The following is a 25,101-nucleotide window of genomic DNA, read 5'->3' as shown; positions in this document are numbered from 1 at the left end:
TCCTTTTAAAACACCTGCACGTATAAAGTCGTGCGGCATGATAAAAGTGAGATAATTGTGAAATCCTTTTAAAACACCTGCACGTATAAAGTCGTGCGGCATGATAAAAGTGAGATAATTGTGAAATCCTTTTAAAACACCTGCACGTATAAAGTCGTGCGGCATGATAAAAGTGAGAATTGTGAAATCCTTTTCAAACACCTGCACGTATAAAGTCGTACGGCATGATAAAAGTGAGATAATTGATTGTGTATTTAACACAATAAAGTGTATTTAATGTTATTTTAAAAGTATAGTGAAAGATAATTACATTGTATATATTTATTGTGTATTGTGCACTGAATATCAGTTTGTAACATGTCTGAATTTGAGAGGAAGTGTGCGGAGTATGGGTGTTCCCCGGTAGCTATGCAGTGGGAAAAAATTGTGGATATGTTAATGGCTCAGTCAGAGCCGAAAAATCATAAAAAGGAAAGAAAGATTTGGGAACGTAAATGGAGTCAGATATGTATGGAAAATGTATGGAAGGAATCAGAGAAGGTATTGATTAAGATAACACCAAAAATCAGGGAAATGGAGAAAAAAGCGCATGCAAGTTTAAACAAACATGTAGAAGGAAGATGTGAAGTGGTTAGAGAAGAATAAGCATAAAAAGGAGGAAGAGAAATTGCGAGAAGAATTACGACTGTGGACACGCATTGCGCTGACTGGCACTGCTTTGAGTTCCCCTAAGAAGAGCACAGAACATGTGCAGTCGGAGAAGTCAGAGAAAGAACTGATGAGAGAGTCAGGAAGTGCAGGGGCCAGTATCTCGTGTCATAATGAGACAGTCCCTATATATAACGTATGAACTTAACTTTGAAACTCAAATTGGCAAAAATCTGTGCACAGACCAAATTACTGTGGTTATCAGCGCTCCGATAAGCCTTGATGTCTGTACGTTCCTCTGTCAAAAGAATCATTGGCTTTAAACCTTTTGAATTGCTCACAGGTAGATCTTTTCCAGGACCATTGACGTCGGTGAAGCCGGACACCTGTGTACCACTTTCAGATTGTGTATATTTTGACAAACTGACTGTTTTGATTAAACATTTCTCTCAGCAGACTCAATCTGACATTGATCCTGAACCCATAGGGGTGAATAGTGTCCATCATGGAATAAGGTAATAGCATATACCGGTGGTTGGACCCTGAAAGAACCCATAGCAAATATATCATTCCTCTATTGTCTGGCGACCAATTCCTGGATGACGATGACAATGATGATTGTGATGATGTGTGACCACTTTCAGTGGTCAAGAGAGGGACTGAAGGATTTTTATTGTGGTTTAAACATGCCTTTACATTTAATATGCTTTATGATTTCATTATTGATTACTAACCGTGCATAATATGTTGAAAATATAACCAGTGTGTGAGTTGAGTTAACCAAGAGATAGGGAGGTGATATTGAGTGTATTTTCCACAGGAAATTGTATGTTTGTGTGTAAAGATCACATTACACAGGGAGCTCGTTGGAATTTGGTGGGGTGTGGGCTGTTTCCATGTGATGTTTTGCAGAAGGTCCGAGAGCAAAGGAGTGTGAGCTGGTTGGCCGAGGCAGAACAAAGGAGAGAAAGCGGATTGGACGAGTCCCAGGCTTCCCCAACCCCCCATCTGAAACCAGAGACACGTCGTGAAATATTATAAAAAGGCTGTGAATTTGTTTTTCTGGGTCGGTCCTTTGTGAGACGTGTGTGGTGAGGACCCACCCAGCAGCTGTATTGTTTGAGACTTCTGATCAATAAACTTCAACATTTTCTGAACTGGCCTCTCTCCAATTTTGAATGCGACGAACATTGCTGTAATGTTCATCAGACCCTACTTGATAACTCTTTGTTTTGAAGAACGCGCTAGACTGAAAGACGGGTTCCAGCAGTATCGCACAGGTTTATAAAACCTTCCTGTGATATACTGTTGATGGCAGTTTCCACGTTGATGGCACGTTTGTGATGGGTTTTTGCATTTGCATGTGACACTCCGTGACGTTAATCGAGGGCCAGATTATGTCCTAGTAGTCGAAAGGCACACGACACTTGTATTTTGATATATTGACTAACTTAAACTTGATAAGTAACGAAGGGGGGGAAAAAAAAAAGAGTTGGATTTTGTGGGGAAGTTTTCGTCTTTTTATTTCCTTTTCTAACATTTCCTTTGTTCATTCGTTGAGTATGGGACAAGACATATCTAAACATCTACCAGCTGAAACGCCGGTAGATTTTATGTTCAGAAATAACAAGGGTTATTGGACACAACCATTTCTTGATAATTTGGCTGGATGGTCTGAATACGCCGGACAGCAAATTGACGAATATCCCAGATTGGGTTCTTTTAAGAAAGATATGTCGCTAATGAAATCAATGGTTAAGGTTGGATAAATATATGTGCGAATCGTTTGAAATTTGGAATAAAATATGGGACCAAGGTCCAGAGCGTGTTAATAAACTGAACAAAATATCGATCGATACGCCGTCAACAGTACAGGCACCGCCACCTTATGATACAGCCGTGATTTCTGTCCAAACTCATGCTCAGACCCGTTCAAATTTATATCCCTCTTTGCTTTCATTTTCCTCTGGTGTACAAACCCCTCTCTCTCCCCAGTCAAACAAAGAAACTCTAGAATTATTCTTAAACCGGTAACAATGACAGACATTGATACTAAAACTCTCCTAAACCCGAATAATTCTAACAAATCTACTTGTTTTGCGCTCACACACAAGATACGCACAATTAAGCGGATCCGATTATAGATCGATCTTATTATGAGTTTTGTCTGATGATGTTACTGATGTAGAACTGACATGAAAACGTAAAGATTTCATCATTAATACATATGATTAACTTACACAACTCATTTTTTACAGTTAACTTATTACTTTAATACTGGGATAAAGCAAGCCGGAGCAAAACACTTACCGGGAGTTGCAAAACGTACCAATCCCTTCAATATCCTATTAATAAACATATTCTATGTGCACACCACACAGTATAGTATATTGAGTGTTGGGAGAGAGGCTTCTCCCCAGAAAGTGATAATCATGTGAATTTTGCTGATTTTGTGGCACACAGACGCTGTGGATCTGCAGCGCACAGCAAACACACATGATATTTGAAAGCACAACCGCGTGTATCGCTTCAGAACCGCATACGTACTGCACACAGACGTGAGTAGCCGGCGTTACTCTCTTACCTGTGTGATGACGACATCATGAGTGATGTGTTACAGAAGCTTCTTTAGCCAGTGGAAAACACACAAAAACTGTAAAGGATCAGACAGACAGTCAAATCAACTCTTATAACACCATGGAAATAGTGCATCTCAATAGTTATATTCAATGTTGTTTCCCTTTTCAATCATGGTTGTCATTGCACAGGTGTCTTCCAAGAGTTTGACCTTCATTCTTCAATACACACATCAATACTAAAAGTTATAAGAAAAGTACCCGTTGAAAAAAATGACATAGTCCATCCACTGTATCTGTATGGCGTTACAGCAGAAAATCCAAATAAAGTGCGCAGTATAAAATGTTTAAGAATCCTTTTAGTTTCAATGCTGTTTTGTTTTTAGCTTTTATATGATTTTATAACCTGTAATATGTCACATGTGATGGGTTTTCGCAGATCGCATCACATATGCTTTATGACAAACCATGTGCAAATTCAGTCATCCACTGCTGTAGTATTTTCCCCTTGAAACTGTGAAGTCCAGACCCCCTTGTACAGTATTTACATATTCCTTCTCGACAGATCAGATCAGACAGTTATGTAGGGAAACTATTGCTTGTTATCAGACATAATGTACTCTCGAGTGTATTTCAGTTTTTTTATTCTTTTCAGAAGTCTGCTGGAAGATAAGTTTGAGCCAGTGTTTCTGTTGTTGTTGAAACGGTTTATTGGATACAGGAAAACTGAGCTACCTACAGCCGTCCATCTGCATTGTACAAATAAAATGTTATTTAAATGTCTTGTTTTTGTTCACTCATATACTACTCCTTATTAGAAATGCCCATATGTCTATAAAAATACATCAGTGACGTCCCTGCCAGTCAAAATCAAACAGAAATGTGGCTTTTAACTGTAATTTCTCGGCCGGCATTCATCTTCTGCAAGAAGTTCTCCCCTGAACTGCAACACAAAATCTCCTGCAGCTTTAGCAGGTTGGGTGGCAAACTCTCCTCTACCTATGAAGACAAATATTTAGAAATTCGATAAATTGGAAGAAAAAGTTGTTGCCTAAACCATTTACATACAAAATGATCACCGATGCTAAAGTTTACTGCCTTTATAATCTACAGGAGCAAAGGATTCAGAGTAATAACACAATTTGCCCACTTTCATAAAACTTTGAAAACACTGACAAATGTATAATGTTCAAACAACGAAGATATATTTGTTAGTATTATGTTATAGAACTGAGACATGTAGTCATATGCTGTTCCATACCTTTGTTATTATCAGAAAATGTGACTTTGCTTCATCACCAGGTCTATTCTTCTATTTCAACACGATGACACTGTGAAAAGTAAAACTATGGTTTTGACAATAGTAGTCAATATTCCAAAACATGGTTACTACACTTTTACTATATAAACACCATCGCAAACTTTATAAGGGACTGTAAAATCGACAGATAATATATCTATAATATATGACCTGTAATAATCCACAAATTATTAAAAACGAGCTAATACTTTGTGCATTACCGTTGTCAAAACAACACATTATTGTTGGATTTCTGCAAAACTATAAAGATCACGTCATCAATTGACCGTGTATCGCCATCAGAATGTTCATGAAGAGATCAACGCCATTATCAGTTCACGTCTGTAGATCAATTACTGCTTCCGGAACTTTTATTCTGAAGGAAACACTATCCGTTTTTTTATCTTCGTGGATTATGCGATTCGTTTTAATATTCAAGACTCAATGTGCTTCTGTGGTAAGTAAACGATATTTTACAACATTTACGACTTTTGTTTTCCTCACAAATTTCTCTTTGATGTCCATGTCAGTGTAACTGGCGCGTGCACATCAAACCGCGTGCACATTGAATCCTACAAGATTCCCATAATCATGAACGAAGCTCTTCACACAGAAATCATTTTCATTATATTATTATTTTAAAACGTCACCTCGTTTAGAATAACTTAGTTCCCCGTTTGCTGTAATTTACGCGCCGCGGCCATCTTGTCTTTCTCGTCGTATGCCGGTGTCCGTCTCCTATAGTGTCTAAACTTCTCCACTTGTGTCGGTGTCCGTCTCCTATCGTGTCAATAATGTCTTTAAACTTCTCCACTTGTGTCGGTGTCCGTCTCCTATCGTGTCAATAATGTCTTTAAACTTCTCCACTTGTGTCGGTGTCCGTCTCCTATCGTGTCAATAATGTCTTTAAACTTCTCCACTTGTGTCGGTGTCCGTCTCCTATAGTGTCAATAATGTCTTTAAACTTCTCCACTTGTGTCGGTGTCCGTCTCCTATCGTGTCAATAATGTCTTTAAACTTCTCCACTTGTGTCGGTGTCCGTCTCCCATCGTGTCAATAATGTCTTTAAACTTCTCCACTTGTGTCGATGTCCGTCTCCTAATCGTGTCAATAATGTCTTTAAATTTCTCCACTTGTGTCGGTCGAACCCGAAATAGTCGAGTCTTCCTTAAACCGCTTAAATTTAACGCGTCGAAACAAAAAATTGCCCACATACACGCATCTCCATCTTAGACAGTTAATGGATGCTGTACCTCGTAAGTGGTTGTTAGAATTATAACAAGCGGAGTCATTAAAAAAGCATAAATATAACACTATTGAAGGGTTTGCTTTTGGAGAGTTTCTATTGGCTGTAGCTTTGCATAACTAATGAGGGCGTAAGGGTGGAATGCTGTTTTGAGGCTGTTTTGAATAGTTTATTATCAATATAATTACGTTTCATTATCCGTGTCGTTTAGTAATGAACACGTTTAACGATTTTGGGATCCGTTTTGCAGGATTTTAAATCTACCGTCGACCAGATTACCGTTTCTATGAAGTATATACGCGGGTTTTTTTGCGCGTGAGGTTTTAGCGTTCAGCAGGCTCCGCCTCCTGGTAAGGAATGGCTTCGCCCGCACGCTTCGTCGCCTTTTCTAAGTCACGTGTTGCTTAAAGGCGGCGGAGTTAGTGCGGGTTTGACGTGTGTCATACTTACTAGCGTCGCTTTTGATTGGCGCTAAAGGGGCAGTGTGTTTGTTTTCGAACAGGTCACCTCCGGGAGCGAGACGGCTGCCGGGCGGCGCCACCCCTTATATGGTCAAAGACAATTAACTCTCGTGAGATCTCCATCATATTTACTGTCATGTCCGCTTCACTTCCGGTCACCGATCCTTGTGTTCTGAGGTCTGTGTGACCCTGGACTGACATCATGTCACTTTATTCTTGACCTCTCTTCACGTTTCTCACGTGTTTTAACAGATGAAGCTATGATGGACAATACAGGCGTCTCTCGTCTCTTTAAGTGGGAGAACTTTGCTCAATTGGTGGCTGAATAAACACTTTTTTGCCCCCCTGTACTGTTGAAGAGTGTTTATGTTTGTATGTATTTTGTTGTCTATGTTGTTATAATTGCTTCCAATGTTTCCTCATCTGTAAGTCGCTTTGGATAAAAGCGTCTGCTAAATGACTAAATGTAAATGTTTGGGACTTGATAGTTTCAAAGTAAACATCATCAGCTGAACATTCTATCAATGTAAGTCTATGGGATTTGGGGGACGTTTGGTCGGCTGTTTTCGGGAAACCATAAGTCCGATCCCTCAGAAAACACGTTGCAAGTTCCCTCAGACAAGTGTGAAGATCTGTGTGAAGTTTGATGACTGTGGTTCCAAAGCTGTAGGAAAACACACGCTGTTTGGACTGTGTGGAAAATTTTAAAAACCAGTTAAAAACCCTTCTTTTTAAAGAGGCTTTTAACTAGGCTGTAGGGTGGCTAGGCCGGTCTAATGTGTACTTCTGTCCTTTTGATTAGGCACTGTACTGTAATGTTTTTCATAAATGTTGCGTATTCTTCCTTTTGTTGTGAAGCACTTTGTGATTTTTATCTGTGAAATGTGCTATAGAAATAAAATTTACTTACTTACTTACTTACTTACTTACTTAAGAGTCAGAACATGTAGTCTCAGAACAATAAAACATTTGAGTGTAACAATAAAACATTTAAGTAAGACTGTAGTTCGTGTTTGTTCTCAGATGCGTTTCAGCCGCTGGATCTGCTGAAGATCACTTCACATTTGGTCCCAAACTTTTAATGGGTATAAAAAGACAGAGTCAGATATATTGAACACGCGTGTTGTACGGTATTTCTCTATGAATATGTCATTGTTTTGTCACTCCTTTACATACCGGCTGAGACACGATGAGGATGATAGAGAGATCATGACCATAACTTTTTTACAGACAATGAATTCATCACATTATTACAATAATTACAATACTCACGATTGCAACAGAAACAAAAGTTTCCTATCAAAGGCCTCTCACAGAAGCAGATGACCCAGCACAGATACTGTAGGTGTGTTCCAAATGGGATATATCGCCCTCTAAAGTGCACTTAGGAGTGAAAACAATCATGGCCGCCATATTGAAAGGTCGTTCCAAACCCAATTGCTCATAACTGGCCACTTCAAAGGGCCCTTTGGAATGAAGGATTTTGAAGTGTTCAACTGATGAACACTTTGCGCCCCCGTGATTCTTTGCACAGATACAAAAATAAGTTAAATACATACTTTTGGTAGAGTTCGTATCACCACTACATTAACGTGAAGTTAAAAACAGATCTCACTCGGTCCAAATAAATTTCACGCCAAATCAAAAACTTGTGAGTCTTTCTGTCCGGATTGGTTTTGATAAAGCTCCACACAAGTTTGATCAATGGTTCGTATCGATCTCATTTAAACTGCGGACATATCACATGATCGTTTATAACCGTCATTATACTTTCATATATCGCCTCAATGAAAGAGTGCAGAGCTCATGATTGTATTTACCATAATGTCATTAAAAGTAGTGTTATTAAAGTGATTGTTCTCCCAAAGAATGAAAATCAACTTTATTATTTAAACTTTTAAAATTAAATACTCTTTAAATAAAATAACGCAAGTTAAACATGTATTTACATTCTATACTGTATAAAGTTTGAATTAGGTTTATTAAAACATCTCTGAATGTGCACACCTTACAATTTCCAACAGTTAAAGGATTTTCATAGTGAAGTATTTTAACTGCAGAGCAATTGCATATCATTACTCAGGTTTCCAAGGCTTTATAAATTATATATTCTATTAAAAATACATTGAAAACTTATGTTTTTCACTGACTGTATTCCTAAAAGATGTCTTTCTGATCCTCAGCCTCTTCTTACAGTTTATTAGCAGGGTTAATTTACCGTCAGCTAAACGCTGAACTCTGGGTTAGTTAACCCAAACCTTGCTTAATCTGGATATGTCGGTTCCTGAACACATTTGAAGATTTAGTTGAATCAACCTCACGAAAAAGTTACCCAGAGTAAACATACTCTCACAGAAACAACATGAAGACATTTCAATGGATCACAGATTTCACGAACCACCAAAGAAACAACCGGGAAGCTCAATGTTTTTGATTTATAAATCAGCGGTGGTTTTTCCTGAAGACTTAAATCTGCTTGTTACTGTTATCATAACGTGTCTACCAAAGTTGTGTTTTGTATAATGTGTTATTTGAGAATGTATAATATATCGGAGTCTGAAGTAAATTAATTTAAATGTATCGTGTTGGAGACTATGGTTTCTCTGAGCTAAGTCAAAAGAAGTAAGTGTTTGCTGATGTCCGCTGTGATTGCACACGTTTCCCCGGACAACAAATGCCTTTATTAGGGGAAAAAAATGTATGTTGCTTTCAGTTTATTTCACTTATATCATCGTTGATATTTCTATGTTATACGATATGCATCTTTGTAAGGTGTCGTGTCTACCATATTTAAAGGCCTCTTTGGTAATATAAAAAAATAATGCATGTATTGTTCTTTATTGTTCAATAAGTGATCTGATTGAAATGCGCAGGTCCAACTTAATACGTTATTAAATAATTAAAAAGTTATTAAAGATATATCCAACTCCATATGCTCCTCAACGGGCTGTCATCAATAATTTTGCTGAATATGTGCTTAGGTAAAAGAATTTACGCAATTACCATTAAAGGCCAATAAAGATCTTTAAATGTTTTACAGGTGGAGATTTGGGCGAGGGCAGAGCTCACGTGGAGCTCAGTTCGTGGATAATCTAATGACTCCCACCAGGGGGGCAGATGAAGTCTGGCACGACCTGTACATCGGCGACATGTAAGATGTTTACAAGAACCTCATTCATTCATCTATTTCTATTTTTCTTCACTCTGTGACGCTTTTAACAAATCCACTTTGGATTTATGGAACTACTTCTGGTTTAATTTAATCAACGTTGTGCATCTAGTCATTCACAGCAAAATGTAAATCACGCAAAACGCATGTTTTACGTAAAGATGCCCACAGTGACGTTTTATTTGTAAAAACGACTTAAATATTCTAATTTAGTTCAAACTAAATACCAACATTTTACTGATAAGGCTGTGCAAGAAATACCTGCAGCTTTCCAACAAGTAAATAAGTGCAGTAACTTAACCACAGGACGTGATGAAAATAAATGTCGGTGACATTACTGGACTAGATAAACTGGATTAAAACATGGGGAAACTTTGAGTTTCAATTTGTTTACAACTGCAATAATAACTCGATGTTGCATTTGCTCCGGATAGGTATACAGCTGAAAATATTGGAGAGATCCACATTCATCTATTCAGCCATGTTCTGAACTGTTCTCACAACACAATACGATCTGTGATGGTACGGGCATCACATACATGGGCATAGCAGCAGAAGATCGACCTTCATATGACACAAGGGCCCTTCTGCAGCAGAGTTTATTCATTCAGCACAAACGCAAGGAGGTAGGCTAAGCAGTTTTCATTCATAGACTTCAGTAATACTGCGAAAGATTTGTGTGATTTACGCACAGAAATATTCAGATTTATCATAACGCACATCCTACGCAGTTTTCCCTTAATAAATCACAATCAATTCTAAATGTAGCGCAGATTTTGCGGGTTCATGTCACGCCCATAGTTGCCCATATATAGTCCATGAAACGCCCACAAGTTAATATTCATCGAAATCATGGCAAACACAGAGAGGAAATCAAAAAACTTAACATCATTCAAAGTGAAGTAGAAGTTATCGTTGGCGAGGTGGAAAAGAGGAGATAATGTTGTTTGGAGGGCACAGTGTGGGCGTTACTAAGTGAGTGGCAAAAGGTTGCAGATGCCGTAAATGCTGTAGCCTCACAACCTCGGGCCGTGATCGAAATAAAAAAGCATAAACAATCGAAGTCGAGGCCAAAAAGCGACTCGTCCTCGTTTGCCAGGAAGTCATCTTGCTGTCTGAAGATGCGTTCACATGCCACATCTTCTAAGAGCGCAAGATCAGCCATTGTGCGTCATTACTCATTGTGATGGGGCATTTTATTTCCATCCATTTAATTGTATTTGACAAGCTACAGATACTGATAATATACGTGGAAATGGGAAATAGTTCAGTGCAAATGTAATTTCTGGCAGCTTTCTGAATGGTTGAGACATACGTCATTCGTTATTTGATCAAAAATAAACAAACTAAAGGCATATGCATGAATACCATGATTCACTGATGAAGAAAATGTTACTATGAAAACAACTTTCCCCAGTGGACAATAAATACATCTATCTATCTATTTATCAGCTTAAGTACTGATTCAGGCAAATTATCCGTGCTGGTCCTACTCGACCTCAGTGCTGCATTTGACGCGGTCGATCACAACATACTTATAGACAGGCTGAAAAACTGGGTGGGGCTTTCTGGGATAGTCCTAAAATGGTTCAGGTCATACCTAGAAGCAAGAGGTTATTATGTGAGTATAGGTGACCATAAGTCTGAGTGGACATCCATGAGATGCGGAGTCCCCCAAGGCTCAATTCTTGCGCCTCTCCTATTCAACCTGTACATGCGCCCAATAATGAGAAATAACCAAATTGCTTACCACAGCTATGCAGACGACACACAGATATAATTAGCCCTATCGCCTAACGATTACAGCCCCATTGACTCCCTGCTCAAATGCATTGATGAAATAAATTGTTCGATGTGCCAAAACTTTCTTCAGTTAAACAAAGACAAAACTGAAGTCATTGCGTTTGAAAATAAAGATGAAGTTCTCAAGGTGAACGCGTACCTTCACTCTAAAGGTCAAACAACAAAAAATCAAGTCAGGAATCTCGGTGTGTCTCTAGAGTCAGACCTTAGCTTCAGTAGTCATGCCAAAGCAATAACTAAATCAGCATACTATCATCTGAAAAATATTGCAAGAATTAGATGCTTTGTTTCCAGTCAAGACTTAGAGAAACTAGTGCATGCTTTCATCACCAGCAGGGTGGATTATTGTAATGGACTCCTAACTGGCCTCCCCAAAAAGACCATAAGACAGATGCAGCTCATACAGAACGCTGCGGCAAGGATTCTGAGCAGAACCAGAAAATATGATCATATCACACCAGTCCTCAGGTCCTTACACTGGCTACCAGTTACATATAGGATAGATTTTAAAGTTTTATTACTGGTATATAAATCGTTCAATGGCCTAGGACCTCAATACATTGCAGATATGCTCATTGAATACAGACCCAAAAGAACACTCAGGTCATTAGGATCGCATCAGCTAGAAATACCAAGGGTTCTCTCCAAGCAAGGAGAGTCTGCATTTAGCTATTATGTGAGCCGCAGCTGGAACCAGCTTCCAGAAGAGATCAGATGTGCTCCCACAGTAGCCACATTCAAATCCAGACTGAAAACACATCTGTTTAACTTTGCATTTGATTAATGTACACTGTGCCTCTGACTGTTTGTACTTTATTTTATTTATTATGTATTCTAAACTATATTTTATTTTTATTCTTAACTGGTTAATTTTTATTTTTCCTATTTCTTCTAAACTATGTTATTTTATTTTTTATTCTTAACTGGTTACTTTTATTTTTATTATTTCTTAACTGTTTTATCAAATGGATATTTTTAATTTCTTCTATGTAAAGCACTTTGAATTGCCATTGTGTATGAAATGTGCTATACAAATAAACTTGCCTTGCCTATCTGCTCCGCCAGACGGACACATTGAGGAGAATATCAGTTTTGTACATTATTTCGTTCTGTTTACCATATTATTTATGAGGATGAATTGCATAACATGCCAAGATTATTGAAGAACATATTTCACTTTTCTTTTTGCAAATATGTGTTAATTTGCATTTCTGTTGTAATTTTCGTTTGATTTCGTTTGTTTTATACTGCGGATCAATCAAACGGGTGTTCGTGTAGACTGTTAACTGTAAGACTTGCTTTGTGAAGTCTTCATGTTATTTATGAGAGGCAGTATTGACATTTCTTTTACACAACGGTCTACAGTTTCACGTGTTTCTTCCATCTGCCATCAGAGCTTGCGTGAAGGACCGCACATTTTCCCGTCAAGTTTGCTTTTTATAAACACCAATTATTGCGTATGCCACCTTTATAAATGAGGCCCCTGGTTCTGGCTTATCTGATACTGGAACACAACATGGGCCTGATGACAGCGATCATGACTTAAGTGGCATCTATCCCAACACGGGCGTCCTCTGACAACTGATCGACTTTCACATCAGGTTGGATGGAGTCTAGGAGGTAACAGCTTTCATTTGGCAGACGCTTTTATACAAAGCTCTTGAATAGCTCTCATAACTTCGATGTGGTCGGTCACTATAATAGATTACGCTTACATGAGTGTTTTAATGTTTAACAATGCTAGCATGGTTTATAGTTCTTTAGCATAATGACTTCAACCTAAGCTGTAGTGATTTAAGTGGTTAATAGGCTCTCTTAACTAGTGTTGCTAAGTTGAAGCTTATTAGGGTGTTTTGGTGGTAACTGCATTTTGCTAGGTTGGTTGCTACGAGCGTATTAACTGGTTGCTAGAGTCTCTTGGCTGTTTTATATGGTATTTGACACTCCTGACTCTAGTGTAGACTCTCTGTTCTATGTACAGAGACCACAACATGCTACAAAAATGATTTTTATTTTTCAAACAAAACCAAATGAATTCAGTCACAATGATGGTTTATTTTAGATGTTTTATTGATGTTAACCTGCAGACTGAACATCCATCTGACAGTTTAATCGAACAGGCCGAAGCCCATGTCTTCGTCAGACTCCTCAGACTCCTCTTTGGGCGCTTCCACTTTGGCAGCAGGAGCTGCAGATTTCTCCACAGGGGCTGCGGCAGCAGGAGTTGCAACAGCGAAAGCTGTGGGGTCAGCCAGGAATGACTTCACCTGTGAAGAAAAGCGCAAGTCATCAGGCTGCATTTTACAGTTCGATAAACTAAAGTTGTAATACATAGAATATTCGTTAGGATTGTCTGAAACTAAGCGTCCCTGTCTGCCGTGGGGTGCGGGCAGACAGGGGATTTGAGAAACAGGTCACTGTGTGCAGGGGGAACGACATCACGACACTGAGCAGCCGTTTTGTAACTTATCCTGCAGATGGCAACAAAACCCTCTTTTCAGACTCAAAAGGAAGACCAAAAAATGGAACTGGAGTTTTACCTTTTCGGCCAAGGGGAAGGAGTAGTCCGTCTCCACAGCAACAGCCAGAACCCTCTTGTAGCCATTGATGATGGTGTGAGGGATGGAGGCAAGAGTGGGGTAGCCGATCTGCAGACAGACACTGGCAATGTTCCTCACACCCTGAGAGGGGGCGAGAAGGATAATACATGACAAACTGGATACATCAGGAGATCTTTCGACCAATGATTCATTACTAGACACTCCCTAGATCCACTAATAAATCTTTCAGAAACTGTTACACTAATGAATTAGACCATTATATCAACAAACGTTAAGGTGTAACAGTCGAAGTGTTTTCAATGGCTTGAGGCAGCTTACCTCCAGGAATCTCTGGTGCAGGGCATCTTCAGTGATGTCCAGCACCTCTGGGCTGTACACGCTGCCATTATCATACACCTGCTGGATGATCAGCCCGTAAGAGAAGGGCGAGATGTTCAGCATGTTTAGCAGCGTGGCCTCGCTGGCGCCCACCTTATCTCCAGTTTTGATCAGTTGGACATCGCTCTTTGAACAGAAAACACATTAACATCAATTAAGAGTGCGTTTAAGACCATTTAATTTGGATTGAGGTGCTTCGTTGTCTCATTCATAGTGACAAGCACTGTGACAAAATGGATTTGACGGATCATCCACACCCAGAAATAATTTGTATATACAAGACAAAGTAAATAAAACCTGACCCAATGAAAGTCAAAGATAATGTCTGAAACCAAGCGTCCCTGCAAGTCTGGGGTAGTGACAGACAGGGACAGTATGAAACAGTTTGATTTCAGCAGGGGGAACGACAAGCCAGCACAGAGACAGCTGATCTGTAACTTAACCTGCTTGTGCACATATCAAACACAAACTGAGATTGTCATTAAATAAATAGCTGTTCCCTCACCAGGATTTCAATGGTTCCTCTGGAGATCTTTGTGGTGATACCCAGAGCCTGGAAGAAGGAGGTCTTTTCAGGACCGAGCCCAGTGTTTTGCGCTGGCACAGTCACATTACACGGGGCGATGGCACCTGCACGGGCAGCAGCTGGCACCTAAGGGAATACGATTGTTAGATTTTAACAATTTGCTTTCACTTGAGAAAGGAGCAAAAAAAAAAAAGTGTAAACTCACTTTGTTTGCCAACAGCAGATCCCTGACCTCTGGCAGATCTTCCTTTGTGAAAACAAAGCCGACATTACCACGGATGTGGGGAAGCAGCCTATCAGAATAGGAAAACAAACCTGAGGTTCACAAAAACCAAAACTCACATAAATTCAATCCACTTGTCACACAAAGCTAACATTACTCCATTAACAAAATGTCCACATTTGTTTCAATTATGCTTTAGCGAATAAAGAATGTCTGAGACCATACGTCCCTGTGAGCTATGGGCAGCAAACTCACAGGCACAGCAGGAAACAAGTCAATTTGTGCAGGGGGAACGACGAACCAGCACGACAACAGCTGGTCAGTAACTTATCCTGCATTACAATGCCAGATTTACATTTGAGACTAACAATTTAAGTGCAAAACACAAGATATAGTGATGTCACCTTTCTACTCTGGTCATTTGAATGAATCCCCTTAATATATTTTCAGCGCATCAATGGACACGCACCTCTCCAAAGCCGGGTTATTCTCCAGGTGGCCACGGATGGCCTTGCGCATCATGGTGTTCTTGCCCATGAGCACGACAGCCTTGCCCCTCAAGGACAGACGGATCGTCTGCATCTGCTTGGAGCCGACATTGTCTGCACCCACGATGAAGCATTTGGGGAAGTCATCCAGCAGTTGCTATACACAAAGAAAAGAAAGGTGACTTCATGCCTGTCACAAACGTATAGCTAGTTCAGAATGTCTGAGACCAATCGTCCCTGTGAGCTACGGGCAGAAAACTCACAAGCACAGCAGGAATCAAGTTTATTTGCGCAGGGGGAACGACCAATCAGTACTGACACAGCTGATCTGTAGATTATCCTGCATTTATGTAAAGAAAACAAGTGAAAAGGACTTACGATTATTTTTAAAAAGTAGTTGGACTTCCACGTGGCCCTGTCTTCCCTGGGCATCTTGTTAGTGCTTCCAAGGATCGGTGAACAGCCGATTTAAAGACAAGGTTGAAATATCTGCAGAAATGACAAACTTTATTTAGATGTGTTTGTGTATAACAGGTCTGCTCCATTAACGTTATATAGCTCACAAATATTAATAAACACGTTCCAATCATAATCCAACTTCATATAAAATAAGGCCATTAATAGACACTTTATATATTACTATAATGTAAGAGAATGTATTTGATAAGTATTATAGTAGTGGTAGTAGTAAATGTACTATTAGGACAGGCCTTATTCTTCTGGCTTGAAATCATCCCTTTAACTTTTCATTGTTATAAGAGGCATTATGTCCCCCCCTCATTCAGCACGGGCGGCATTGCATTAAAAAGCTAAAACGTTTGATCAAAGACAGCGAAGAGAAAACACCGAAATACAACAGTTAACAATAGTACTCGTTCCTCAACACATGGCGAAGCACAACTGCTAATGCTAGCGTGCTAACTGTGAGAAGAGGCTACTTCTATTTAAAACGTCAATTACTCTGCGCAATTTTCGTTGACGCTATATTAGTTAATGACTACGTACGTTTATTGTATTACTATAACCGTATGGGCACACTTTAAACATTTAATAGTGCAAAAACAGCGCTGAGCTGCGCAGGCCTCACCTCACTGTAGGGACGCGTGAAAGAAAGAGAGCGGTAGAGGAAGCGGCTAAACATTATATCAGACAAACGTCCAATCAGAATAGCGCTGAAGAGGCGGGCTGTGCGCTAATTGGTCGAAACGCATGTCGGTAACTCTGGAGCTAACGTAGGTTAGAAAAGTATTTTATGTGAAATAATTTTATGTATTATATTTAGTTTAATATATTTTACTTTTTGTTTATAGAAAATGCTCTATTTAGATCTTTAATATTGAAAATTGAGGTGTTAAGCCAGAGTGTAAAACGCTTGTTCATAATTATTCGGAGAGCAATAAAATATGGTTTAAAGTTAAATTTAAGCATCTCATGTATGAAGCATCTAAAATAAATAAGATTGCATTTTTATTTAAAAAACATATCCGGGAAAAATTATATAAATTGAGATAATTTTAGATAAATTTTTGGTTTGGCAGTATAATTACGAACGATCCAACCACGTAAAAGGAGCTAAACATATCGGGAGTTTGTTTAACCGGATTAAATTAACAGGATTCTTAAAATTAAAAATCATGTTTTTAATAACGTTATTTTTTTCACGTGTTAGTAAGCTTTTTTTAATGCTTTATTGAACCTTTTGCTATACCAAAACAATGTTACAACAGAAACTAAACAAAGAAACACTTAGATTAATGAAAAGAGAGAGAAAAAAAAACATTTCCATGGCTCGAAAAAGACAAGACAAAAATAAAGAATAACAATAAAACAGATCAAAAACCAATACATGAGAGGGAGGGAGCACAAATAATATAAATAAATAAAAAATTAGAAATTAAATAGGTTGAAAAGCTTATAATCAGTGCAAATCGTGTTAGTAAGCTTGAATTTGAATACGTTTTTAACAGTGACGTCATCCCAGCGCGACCGCAATTCCCGAGCCACGTGGGGAGGTGATGTAAACACCCTGAACGCGAGTCTCCTCCACCGTATGTTCTCATGAACGCGATCATCCCTTCAAAGTGAGCGAGACGAGTGCACACCGCTGCGCGTTTTCGGCGCACCATGCCCCAAGACCCCGATCCTCCTCCGGCCAAGAGATTCAAGCCGGGGTCTCCTTTCTTCCGCCTCGACAAGAAGCCCGGCATGCTGCTGCCCCGCACGGGTCAGGCGCCGGTCAGCGTGGACGCGCAGAGAAGACAGCTGCCCATATACCAGGCGAAGACACAACTGATCAATCAACTCAGACAGCTGCATAATGCCGTGATAATCGGTAGGACACATGACAATACATCTGTGGGTGTAATATCTCAGCTGATAGAGCCGAGAAAGTTACATTAGGGTGTTTTTCCAATTGCACTATGGTAATACTATGGCGTTTCTTCGTAGTTAAATAGAGTAACGTATCATTTATATGTTTGTGCATGCACTTAATACTGTTGGTATGATATTGGCAATATCATGAATGCAATTCCAGAATGCTTTAGTAGTACAATTTACATTACTGAGTATAACATAAATAGCTGTCAGATATGTGTGTGAAGTTGTTTATCAAGTGTCTCTTCATTATTAGACGCCAGTAATAAACAGTTTTCTGTTTCAGGTGAGACCGGGTCAGGCAAAACCACACAGATACCTCAGTATCTGTACGAGGCCGGCATCGGGCGACAGGGTATCATTGCAGTAACACAACCTCGCCGGGTGGCTGCCATCTCTCTTTCTAGTCGAGTGGCAGAAGAAAAGAGAGTTCAGCTGGGGAAAATTGTGTGTTCACCGTTTTCAAATCTATGAATTGTGTAATAGTTTATTCAAGCTTTTTATGTTTATATTAATGTTATTTCTCAGGTGGGCTACACAGTGAGGTTTGAAGATGTCACGTCGTCTGAGACCAAGCTGAAGTTTATGACAGATGGGATGTTGTTAAGAGAAGCTATAGGTGATCCGTTATTACTGCGGTATACTGTGGTGATTCTGGATGAAGCTCACGAGCGGACCGTACACACGGACGTTCTGTTCGGTGTGGTGAAAAGTGCCCAGCGCAAACGTGCGGAGCAGAACAAAGTACCTCTGAAGGTTTGAATCGGAAGTTATTTTCATGAGCATACAAAATGATTTATTCTAGATGATAACTTGCGTTGCAAGATATTCCTTAACATTTCTCTTCTTTGTTATGTCTTATTTTAGCTTTAGATGTGTAACCTGTTTACATTTTTTAGTTAATTCGTGCTCAAAAGAAATGCATTGAATACAAAAGACTGAATGGTATACTGTATAATATTATCTGCATTTTCTTTGATATGATCCTGTTTTCATTGAGTTATCTTTTTTTAAATTGTGTTTCATTTTGATGCTGTCGTATTATTTGCTAACAACAATGTTTCATGTGGTGCTGATGCTCCATTTTCAATGGCTGCTTTCTTTGCAAGTGTGATTTTTAAACTATAAATTGTCTTTAGGTTTTAGTGATGTCAGCCACCATGGATGTGGACCTGTTCTCTCAGTACTTCAATAATTCACCTGTACTGTATCTGGAGGGCAGACAACATGCCATTCAGATCTACTACACCAAACAGCGTCAGTCCGACTATCTGCAAGCAGCGCTGGTGTCTGTTTTTCAGATACATCAGGTCTGTCCATTCTCTGATTTGTGAAACACAACTTTATTACACAATTTCGATGCATTGATCGACTTACAGGAATTTGGAAACCACGATTATAAAAGACACCATAAAAGAGACTGGAAATCTAGAGTGAAGTTTTGTGTGTTTGCATTTGAATTAAAGGAAGCTCCAGCTTCACATGACATCCTGGTGTTTCTGACGGGGCAGGAGGAGATCGAAGCGCTGGCACGCACCTGTCGAGACATCGCCAAACACCTGCCTGATACCTGCGGACCAATGACCGTCATTCCACTCTATGCTTCTCTCCCTCAAGCTCAACAGTTCAGGGTCTTTCAGCCCGCGCCAAAGGTCACTACAGACATCTCATCAACAGATGTGATAGACACGTGATGCAGTTTTAAAGCAAAAAGTGAAAATACGGTCCCTTTTTGTACATTCTAGGGTTCAAGAAAAGTTATTCTGTCAACAAATATTGCAGAGACCTCCATCACCATCTCCGGGATCAAATACATCATTGACACTGGGATGGTGAAAGCCAAGCGCTTCAATCCAGGTAAAACTCTCAGAGCTTTACACTATTCGTGGATATTTGTTCAGATGTGATGCAATGTGATGGTTGTGTTTCTCAGACAGCGGTCTGGAGGTCCTGGCCGTGCAGCGGGTGTCTAAAGCGCAGGCGTGGCAGCGCGCGGGTCGCGCCGGAAGAGAGGACGCTGGTTCCTGTTACCGCCTTTACACCGAAGAGGAGTTCGACAACTTTGCAAACATGACCGTGCCTGAGATACAGAGGTACAGGAGAACTTGTGTAATCCACAGATGATCTGTGAAGCTAAAAACTGATTAAATATTCTGATATTCTGTGTGATCACAGGTGCAATTTGGCCAGCGTCGTACTGCAACTTTTGGCTTTAGGAGTTTCTGATGTCTTGAATTTTGACTTCATGTCCAAGCCGTCACCAGGTAAGTTTGACTAATGCACATACCAACGTGGTTTTAAAGGGATAGTTCACACAAAAATAATAGAATAATAGTAGGAAATGACAATGGTAGTCAAAAGTGCCCCAAAACTGTCCTACATTCTTTAAAATATCATCTTTTGTGTTCAACAGAACAAAAAATATTAAAAAGTAATTTTTCCTACTATGGGAGTCAATGGGGCAAAATGTGTTGGGTAACAAGCATTATTCAAAAGATTCAGAATTTTTATTTTTGGGTGAACTATCCCTTTAATACCTTGAAATATTACTTATAGGGCTGTTGGGACGTTTCTCAGTCGTTTTTCTGTATTTTAAAACTTTAGTTTGCATGCCTAGAGCTTTACAGTCTTTTCTGTTGCGATCACTTTATAGAGATCGTTTCTATTATTTACAGAATATTCACTTTTCCTGAAGATATATTCTCTTCAACGAATTAATATGGAATTGTTTAAAGGTGTTTAAAGTATTTATTTAATACCTGCAACATTAAGTAATTTAATAATAATTAAATTATTTCACGATAACAGCCGGCTGTTTGTACATTATCCCACTAAGAAACGCAGATACTTGCCACATGAGAAAAAACTGGACATGAAATGTGAATTTAAAATATTTTATTAGCAAATTCTTACCGAAGGCTGACCTTCCGCGAGGAAAAGCCGTTTACTTTTGCTTTTAAGGTAAGAAACGCCGTTCAAACAGGCTATATGGTTTAAACTTTAGTAAATATAATGTTATCAAAATAAATATTTGCAAAAAGAACTGTAATAAGGATTTGTTTCATCCGGTTTACAGTTTGTGTTTTATGTTTTGAGAGGTTGTTATCTGGGAATAACGTACCTGCAAATGTCGCAACTGGCCAATCAGAATCAAGCATTCCAACGAGCTGTGTAATAAGTCTTACATAACACAGACGTGTTTTTGCATTCGGGCAGAATCGATGCGGACGGCAGTGGAGCAGCTCAACATCCTGGGGGCCGTCGACAGAAAAGATGAGAAGGTGTTATTAACCCCTCTGGGCAAAAAAATGGCCTCCTTCCCTCTAGAGCCCCGCTTCTCTAAAGTAAGAAACATTTCTTAATTTAAAAAACTGATAACACCTGGAAGGGATGCGTGCAGGTGTGTGGAATAGTCCGATCAGTTCAGAAAAGATCAAAAGTGTGTCTCGTACACTAGCTTAGCTTGCAAAATGTGTTTATACACAGTCACAATTGTACAAGCATACATCTTATTAACATACATTGAGCAGAAATGTGTTTCTTCTGTATGCATACTTTCGGACTCAGACAACGATAATAAAGGTTATTGATTTGTGCTCTTGTGTGTATCTGTAGACGCTCCTGATCTCTCCTGACTTCAGCTGCACTGAAGAGATTCTGACCATCATCTCTCTGCTCTCTGTGGACTCGGTTCTTTACAATCCACCCGCTCGCAGGGACGACGTCCTCGCCGTGCGCAAGAAATTCATCTCCAGCGAGGGTGATCACATAACCCTTCTCAGCATCTACAGGGCTTTCAAGAAAGTCAACGGCAACAAGGTACGAGCCATGTTGTGACCTATTTATAATATGTGGTCTGAACGGAAAATTGTCTTTTATTCTTGCATTTATTTAATGTACATTTGCCTTGTAATAAAATGGAAGCGTGTTGTCTTATCATGTGTTGATTTTCTTACTTTGTGACAGGAGTGGTGTCGAGAGAACTTTGTCAACAGTAGGAACATGGGGCTCGTGTCTGAAGTCCGTGGCCAGCTCAGAGATATCTGCATCAAGGTACACACAAACTCAATCTGATGTCGAGAGAATGTACAAAATAAAAATTTGGATTTATTTCAGATCATAAACTTTAGTCTCTCTTTCTTCAGATGAACATGAAGCTGGAATCGTCTCAGTCAGACATTGCGAATATCCGTCGCTGTCTGGCTCACGGCATGTTCATGAACGCAGCGCAGCTGCAGCTGGACGGCGGTTACGTCGCTCTGGACACACAGCAGGCCGTGGCGATCCATCCTTCCTCCGTACTGTTCCAGGCCAAACCAGCATACGTGGTGTTTAATGAGCTTCTGCACACGTCACGCTGTTACATGAGGGATCTGTGCCTGGTGGATGCTGATTGGCTGCAGGAAGCCGCGCCGGAGTATTTCCGCCGGAAGCTTCGCGCCACCAAGAGTTAACCCTCCGTTAAATATGCCATTTATTATTCCTAGATATTTATAACGGACTGCATGATAAAAGATCATTCTAGCCATTTGAGGAGTTTTTTCACATGTGTGTATTTTGTTAACACGTTTATTCCTACACAGATGATATGGATTGAATGCATTTGGTGTTGGATCTTTAAAGACGGCACTGTTTTGTGCAAATATGCAACATGTCTGGCAGTTTTGCTAAAGAGTTTCGCTAGTTTGGGTAATCGAGAGCTTTATTAACCAAAACTTTTCTACAAGTGAATGAGTTCTTTCTACTTGCTTTACATCTGAAGATGTCATGACAGTTTCGGCAGTACTTTTATAAACCGTTGAGAAGCTTTTATTGATGACAGTTAAAGAGTGTTTGCATGTTTTTTTATAACCACGTTAGTATAAGAATAATACATTAGAAAAACATCAGGATGCGGTTTAATTTGGTTTGATGGAGACTATAGCAAAGTTTTGTGAATTTGGGCCACGTTCATAACAAGATTTGTTCCATATGATATGACATAGAGAGTGGATATTTCAATGCATGATTCAGCTAAATTGACCGATGTCAAGTCCATGAGTGTACACAATGAGGTTTTGTGTTTCTGTTATGAAATGCAGGATATTTTAAGTCACTTAATAGTTTAATATAGCTGTAAGATCCTGAATAAAAAACATCTCTTAGAAGTGTTATAGAAGTTATTATATTATAAACACAGCATGTGGAAACAACGTTGAAACTATTCTATTGTAAACACTCATCTTGAGTCTTGTTTTATGCCCTGTTCTAAATATCTGTACCGAGTTTAGTCATATTATTGCCTTCTGGTCTAGATAGGATGGACTTATCATCCAATATAATATTGAAAATACCATAGTTAGATAAACCATAGATTACATTAATATAATGCATGCCACTTTTTTAATTACGAGGTTAAAACATGTCATATGCATACAAGTTTGATCAAAAACTGCCTTGTTTGATTCCCTTTGCAAATTATATCTGATACCACATGTATTTATAGATCTATGGATCAGATCATTTATCATTTATATACGCTGTGCATGAAATCGGACGGAATCTGTGCGCTCAGGTTTTTATGGTACACAGAACGTACCAGTAGTACAGATGTTTAATATTAGTACGATTCTTTTCCATTACAGCATGAGCAAGAAGGCATCATGTGTTTGTGAATGTAACAAATTCCCAGAAATAACACAATAGTCAGAATTCAAAAGGAATTGTTTGCTTGATCTCATTGTTATCAAATCATCTGAAGGTGAACTGAAGTGTGAATGTTTGTGCTTTTTGCAATAAATAATTATTTTATTTTTATGTATTGCAATTATATTCTTGTGTGTTTCCTCTAGCTTAATAAAAAAGCCAAAGAAATGACATCATAGTGCTTTTAAAAACGTAATTGACCAAACCTACACATTAAAATTTTGTAGATATCAAAGAAGTACAGTGAAATAAACATTCTTATAAATTAAGGTTATTTGTCTCGGTCTGTAAATTGGCATGTGTGGTCTAGGGATATTATATTATTGGATGTGCACCTGCGGACTTTGCGTCCATAGAGGTGAATGAAGGGCTGTGCTGCAACATTTTTCAAAATATCTTCTTTTGTGTTTTGCAGAAGAAAGTCAAAGGTTCGAAATGACAAGAGGCCTTGTTAATGATGACAGAATTTACATTTTGAATGTGAACTACTAAAATGAAGGCGAAAGATAATAATGTCAACAATTTTGATTTCTTCTACTTATATATGAATGTATGTCTTTGGATACTTATAATAATGACGCATCTTTTCTTCAGTTCAACGCGTTTTAGAAGTGACAGCACATCTCGAGAGTCAAACACCATAACAAACACACAAGCTTTTCACATCAACAGGCAGATCAGTTATTTGGACTAGGGACGTTAGACTCGTGATGAAGGATTTTGTTTCACAGGTCTTGCAACCCTGCCAAGCTGGTCCATTGACCCCCAAGAGCGAGCTGACTGTGTGTACGATTAGGAAAACATATTTGTTGTTTTGTATCCTCAAACATTATATTTCCTACACTTACACACGACAACAACGAAAGGGCATCCAATTTTTCGGGAATTGAATTACACAGCCATGCTGCGCAGTATTCTTTAATTTACATTTATTCATTTGGCAGACGCTTTTATCCATTTTTTACAGTGGCACATTACTGCAGAGCAATCAGGTGTAAGGTGCCTTGCTAATTGATTTATATTTATTTATTGACAGTAATATAGTAACAAAACATAGACATAAACACACACTAGGGTGAGTTTACAGAAATATATGAAATAAATAACAAAGTTTAAAAGCTTTCAGTGCCTTTTGTTTAAAAGAAAAGCCTCTGCGGTGTTGTGGCATTCTAGCGAACTGTGAGTGACGTCAGTGGACCGTTCCAAGATGGCGGACTCGTCTACGTGCCTGGAGAGCTTGAATGCGGCATATATCTATATCTATCTATGTTCAGCATCGTCTTTCGTTTAAAGGGTCAAGAAATGGCAAAATCTCCCATCCATCACCAATCCGAGCAGTCCGATCCTGTAATGCACAAAAACGCACGTAGAAATGTTCTTACGCCAATAAATATGCTTTTTTTTCGTTGTTTTACGTAATGTACACAAACCCGAAGACAAATATTTTAACAATTAGTGCTAATACACATCTCAGGGACAGAAAACGATGCAACTGCTTAAAATACAACATGTAAACAACCTGTTTTTTTATAACTAATAATCCCTTTTCCTTATTGTACGTCTAAAATTGGTTTAAGCTTCTTTGCAACAATGCAAAATTGTGAAAAGCAGATTAGAAATGAATCGCTATTAGATTTAATATATGATATGATGTAATCTAG

The 25,101-nt window shown here is 39.0% G+C and overlaps 2 protein-coding genes and 1 long non-coding RNA gene across 3 annotated transcripts; 1 reads left to right on the top strand and 2 right to left on the bottom strand.

The window, feature by feature from the left end:
- Positions 1 to 3,703: 3,703 nt before the first annotated feature.
- On the bottom strand, positions 3,704 to 6,165 carry LOC306908957. Its single transcript, XR_013788048.1, has 3 exons — positions 5,175 to 6,165; positions 4,486 to 4,555; positions 3,704 to 4,223 (listed from the first exon to the last, which is right to left on the bottom strand). It is a non-coding gene; the product is annotated as an uncharacterized lncRNA (long non-coding RNA).
- Positions 6,166 to 13,255: 7,090 nt separating this feature from the next.
- Positions 13,256 to 16,505, bottom strand: rplp0 (ribosomal protein, large, P0). The gene is made up of 8 exons (XM_079483451.1): positions 16,467 to 16,505; positions 15,758 to 15,868; positions 15,361 to 15,536; positions 14,874 to 14,961; positions 14,648 to 14,794; positions 14,083 to 14,268; positions 13,744 to 13,884; positions 13,256 to 13,470 (listed from the first exon to the last, which is right to left on the bottom strand). The coding sequence occupies exons 2-8, from the start codon at positions 15,809 to 15,811 to the stop codon at positions 13,312 to 13,314; spliced, it is 951 nt and encodes a 316-aa protein (XP_079339577.1). The 5' UTR covers positions 15,812 to 15,868; positions 16,467 to 16,505; the 3' UTR covers positions 13,256 to 13,311.
- Positions 16,506 to 17,314: 809 nt separating this feature from the next.
- Positions 17,315 to 23,707, top strand: dhx33 (DEAH (Asp-Glu-Ala-His) box polypeptide 33). Its single transcript, XM_079475171.1, has 12 exons — positions 17,315 to 17,711; positions 18,042 to 18,202; positions 18,284 to 18,511; positions 18,895 to 19,065; positions 19,222 to 19,407; positions 19,501 to 19,612; positions 19,689 to 19,848; positions 19,931 to 20,019; positions 20,972 to 21,099; positions 21,371 to 21,574; positions 21,722 to 21,808; positions 21,901 to 23,707. Exons 1-12 carry the CDS (start codon positions 17,504 to 17,506, stop codon positions 22,207 to 22,209), a joined length of 2,043 nt encoding a protein of 680 aa, XP_079331297.1. The 5' UTR covers positions 17,315 to 17,503; the 3' UTR covers positions 22,210 to 23,707.
- Positions 23,708 to 25,101: the final 1,394 nt, after the last annotated feature.

The sequence above is a fragment of the Barbatula barbatula genome (assembly GCF_947034865.1).
Source record: "Barbatula barbatula genome assembly, chromosome: 2".
Taxonomy (NCBI): Eukaryota; Metazoa; Chordata; class Actinopteri; order Cypriniformes; family Nemacheilidae; genus Barbatula; species Barbatula barbatula.
Note: the sequence above shows the minus strand (reverse complement) of the source record. Positions and strands in the feature narration are given on the sequence as shown.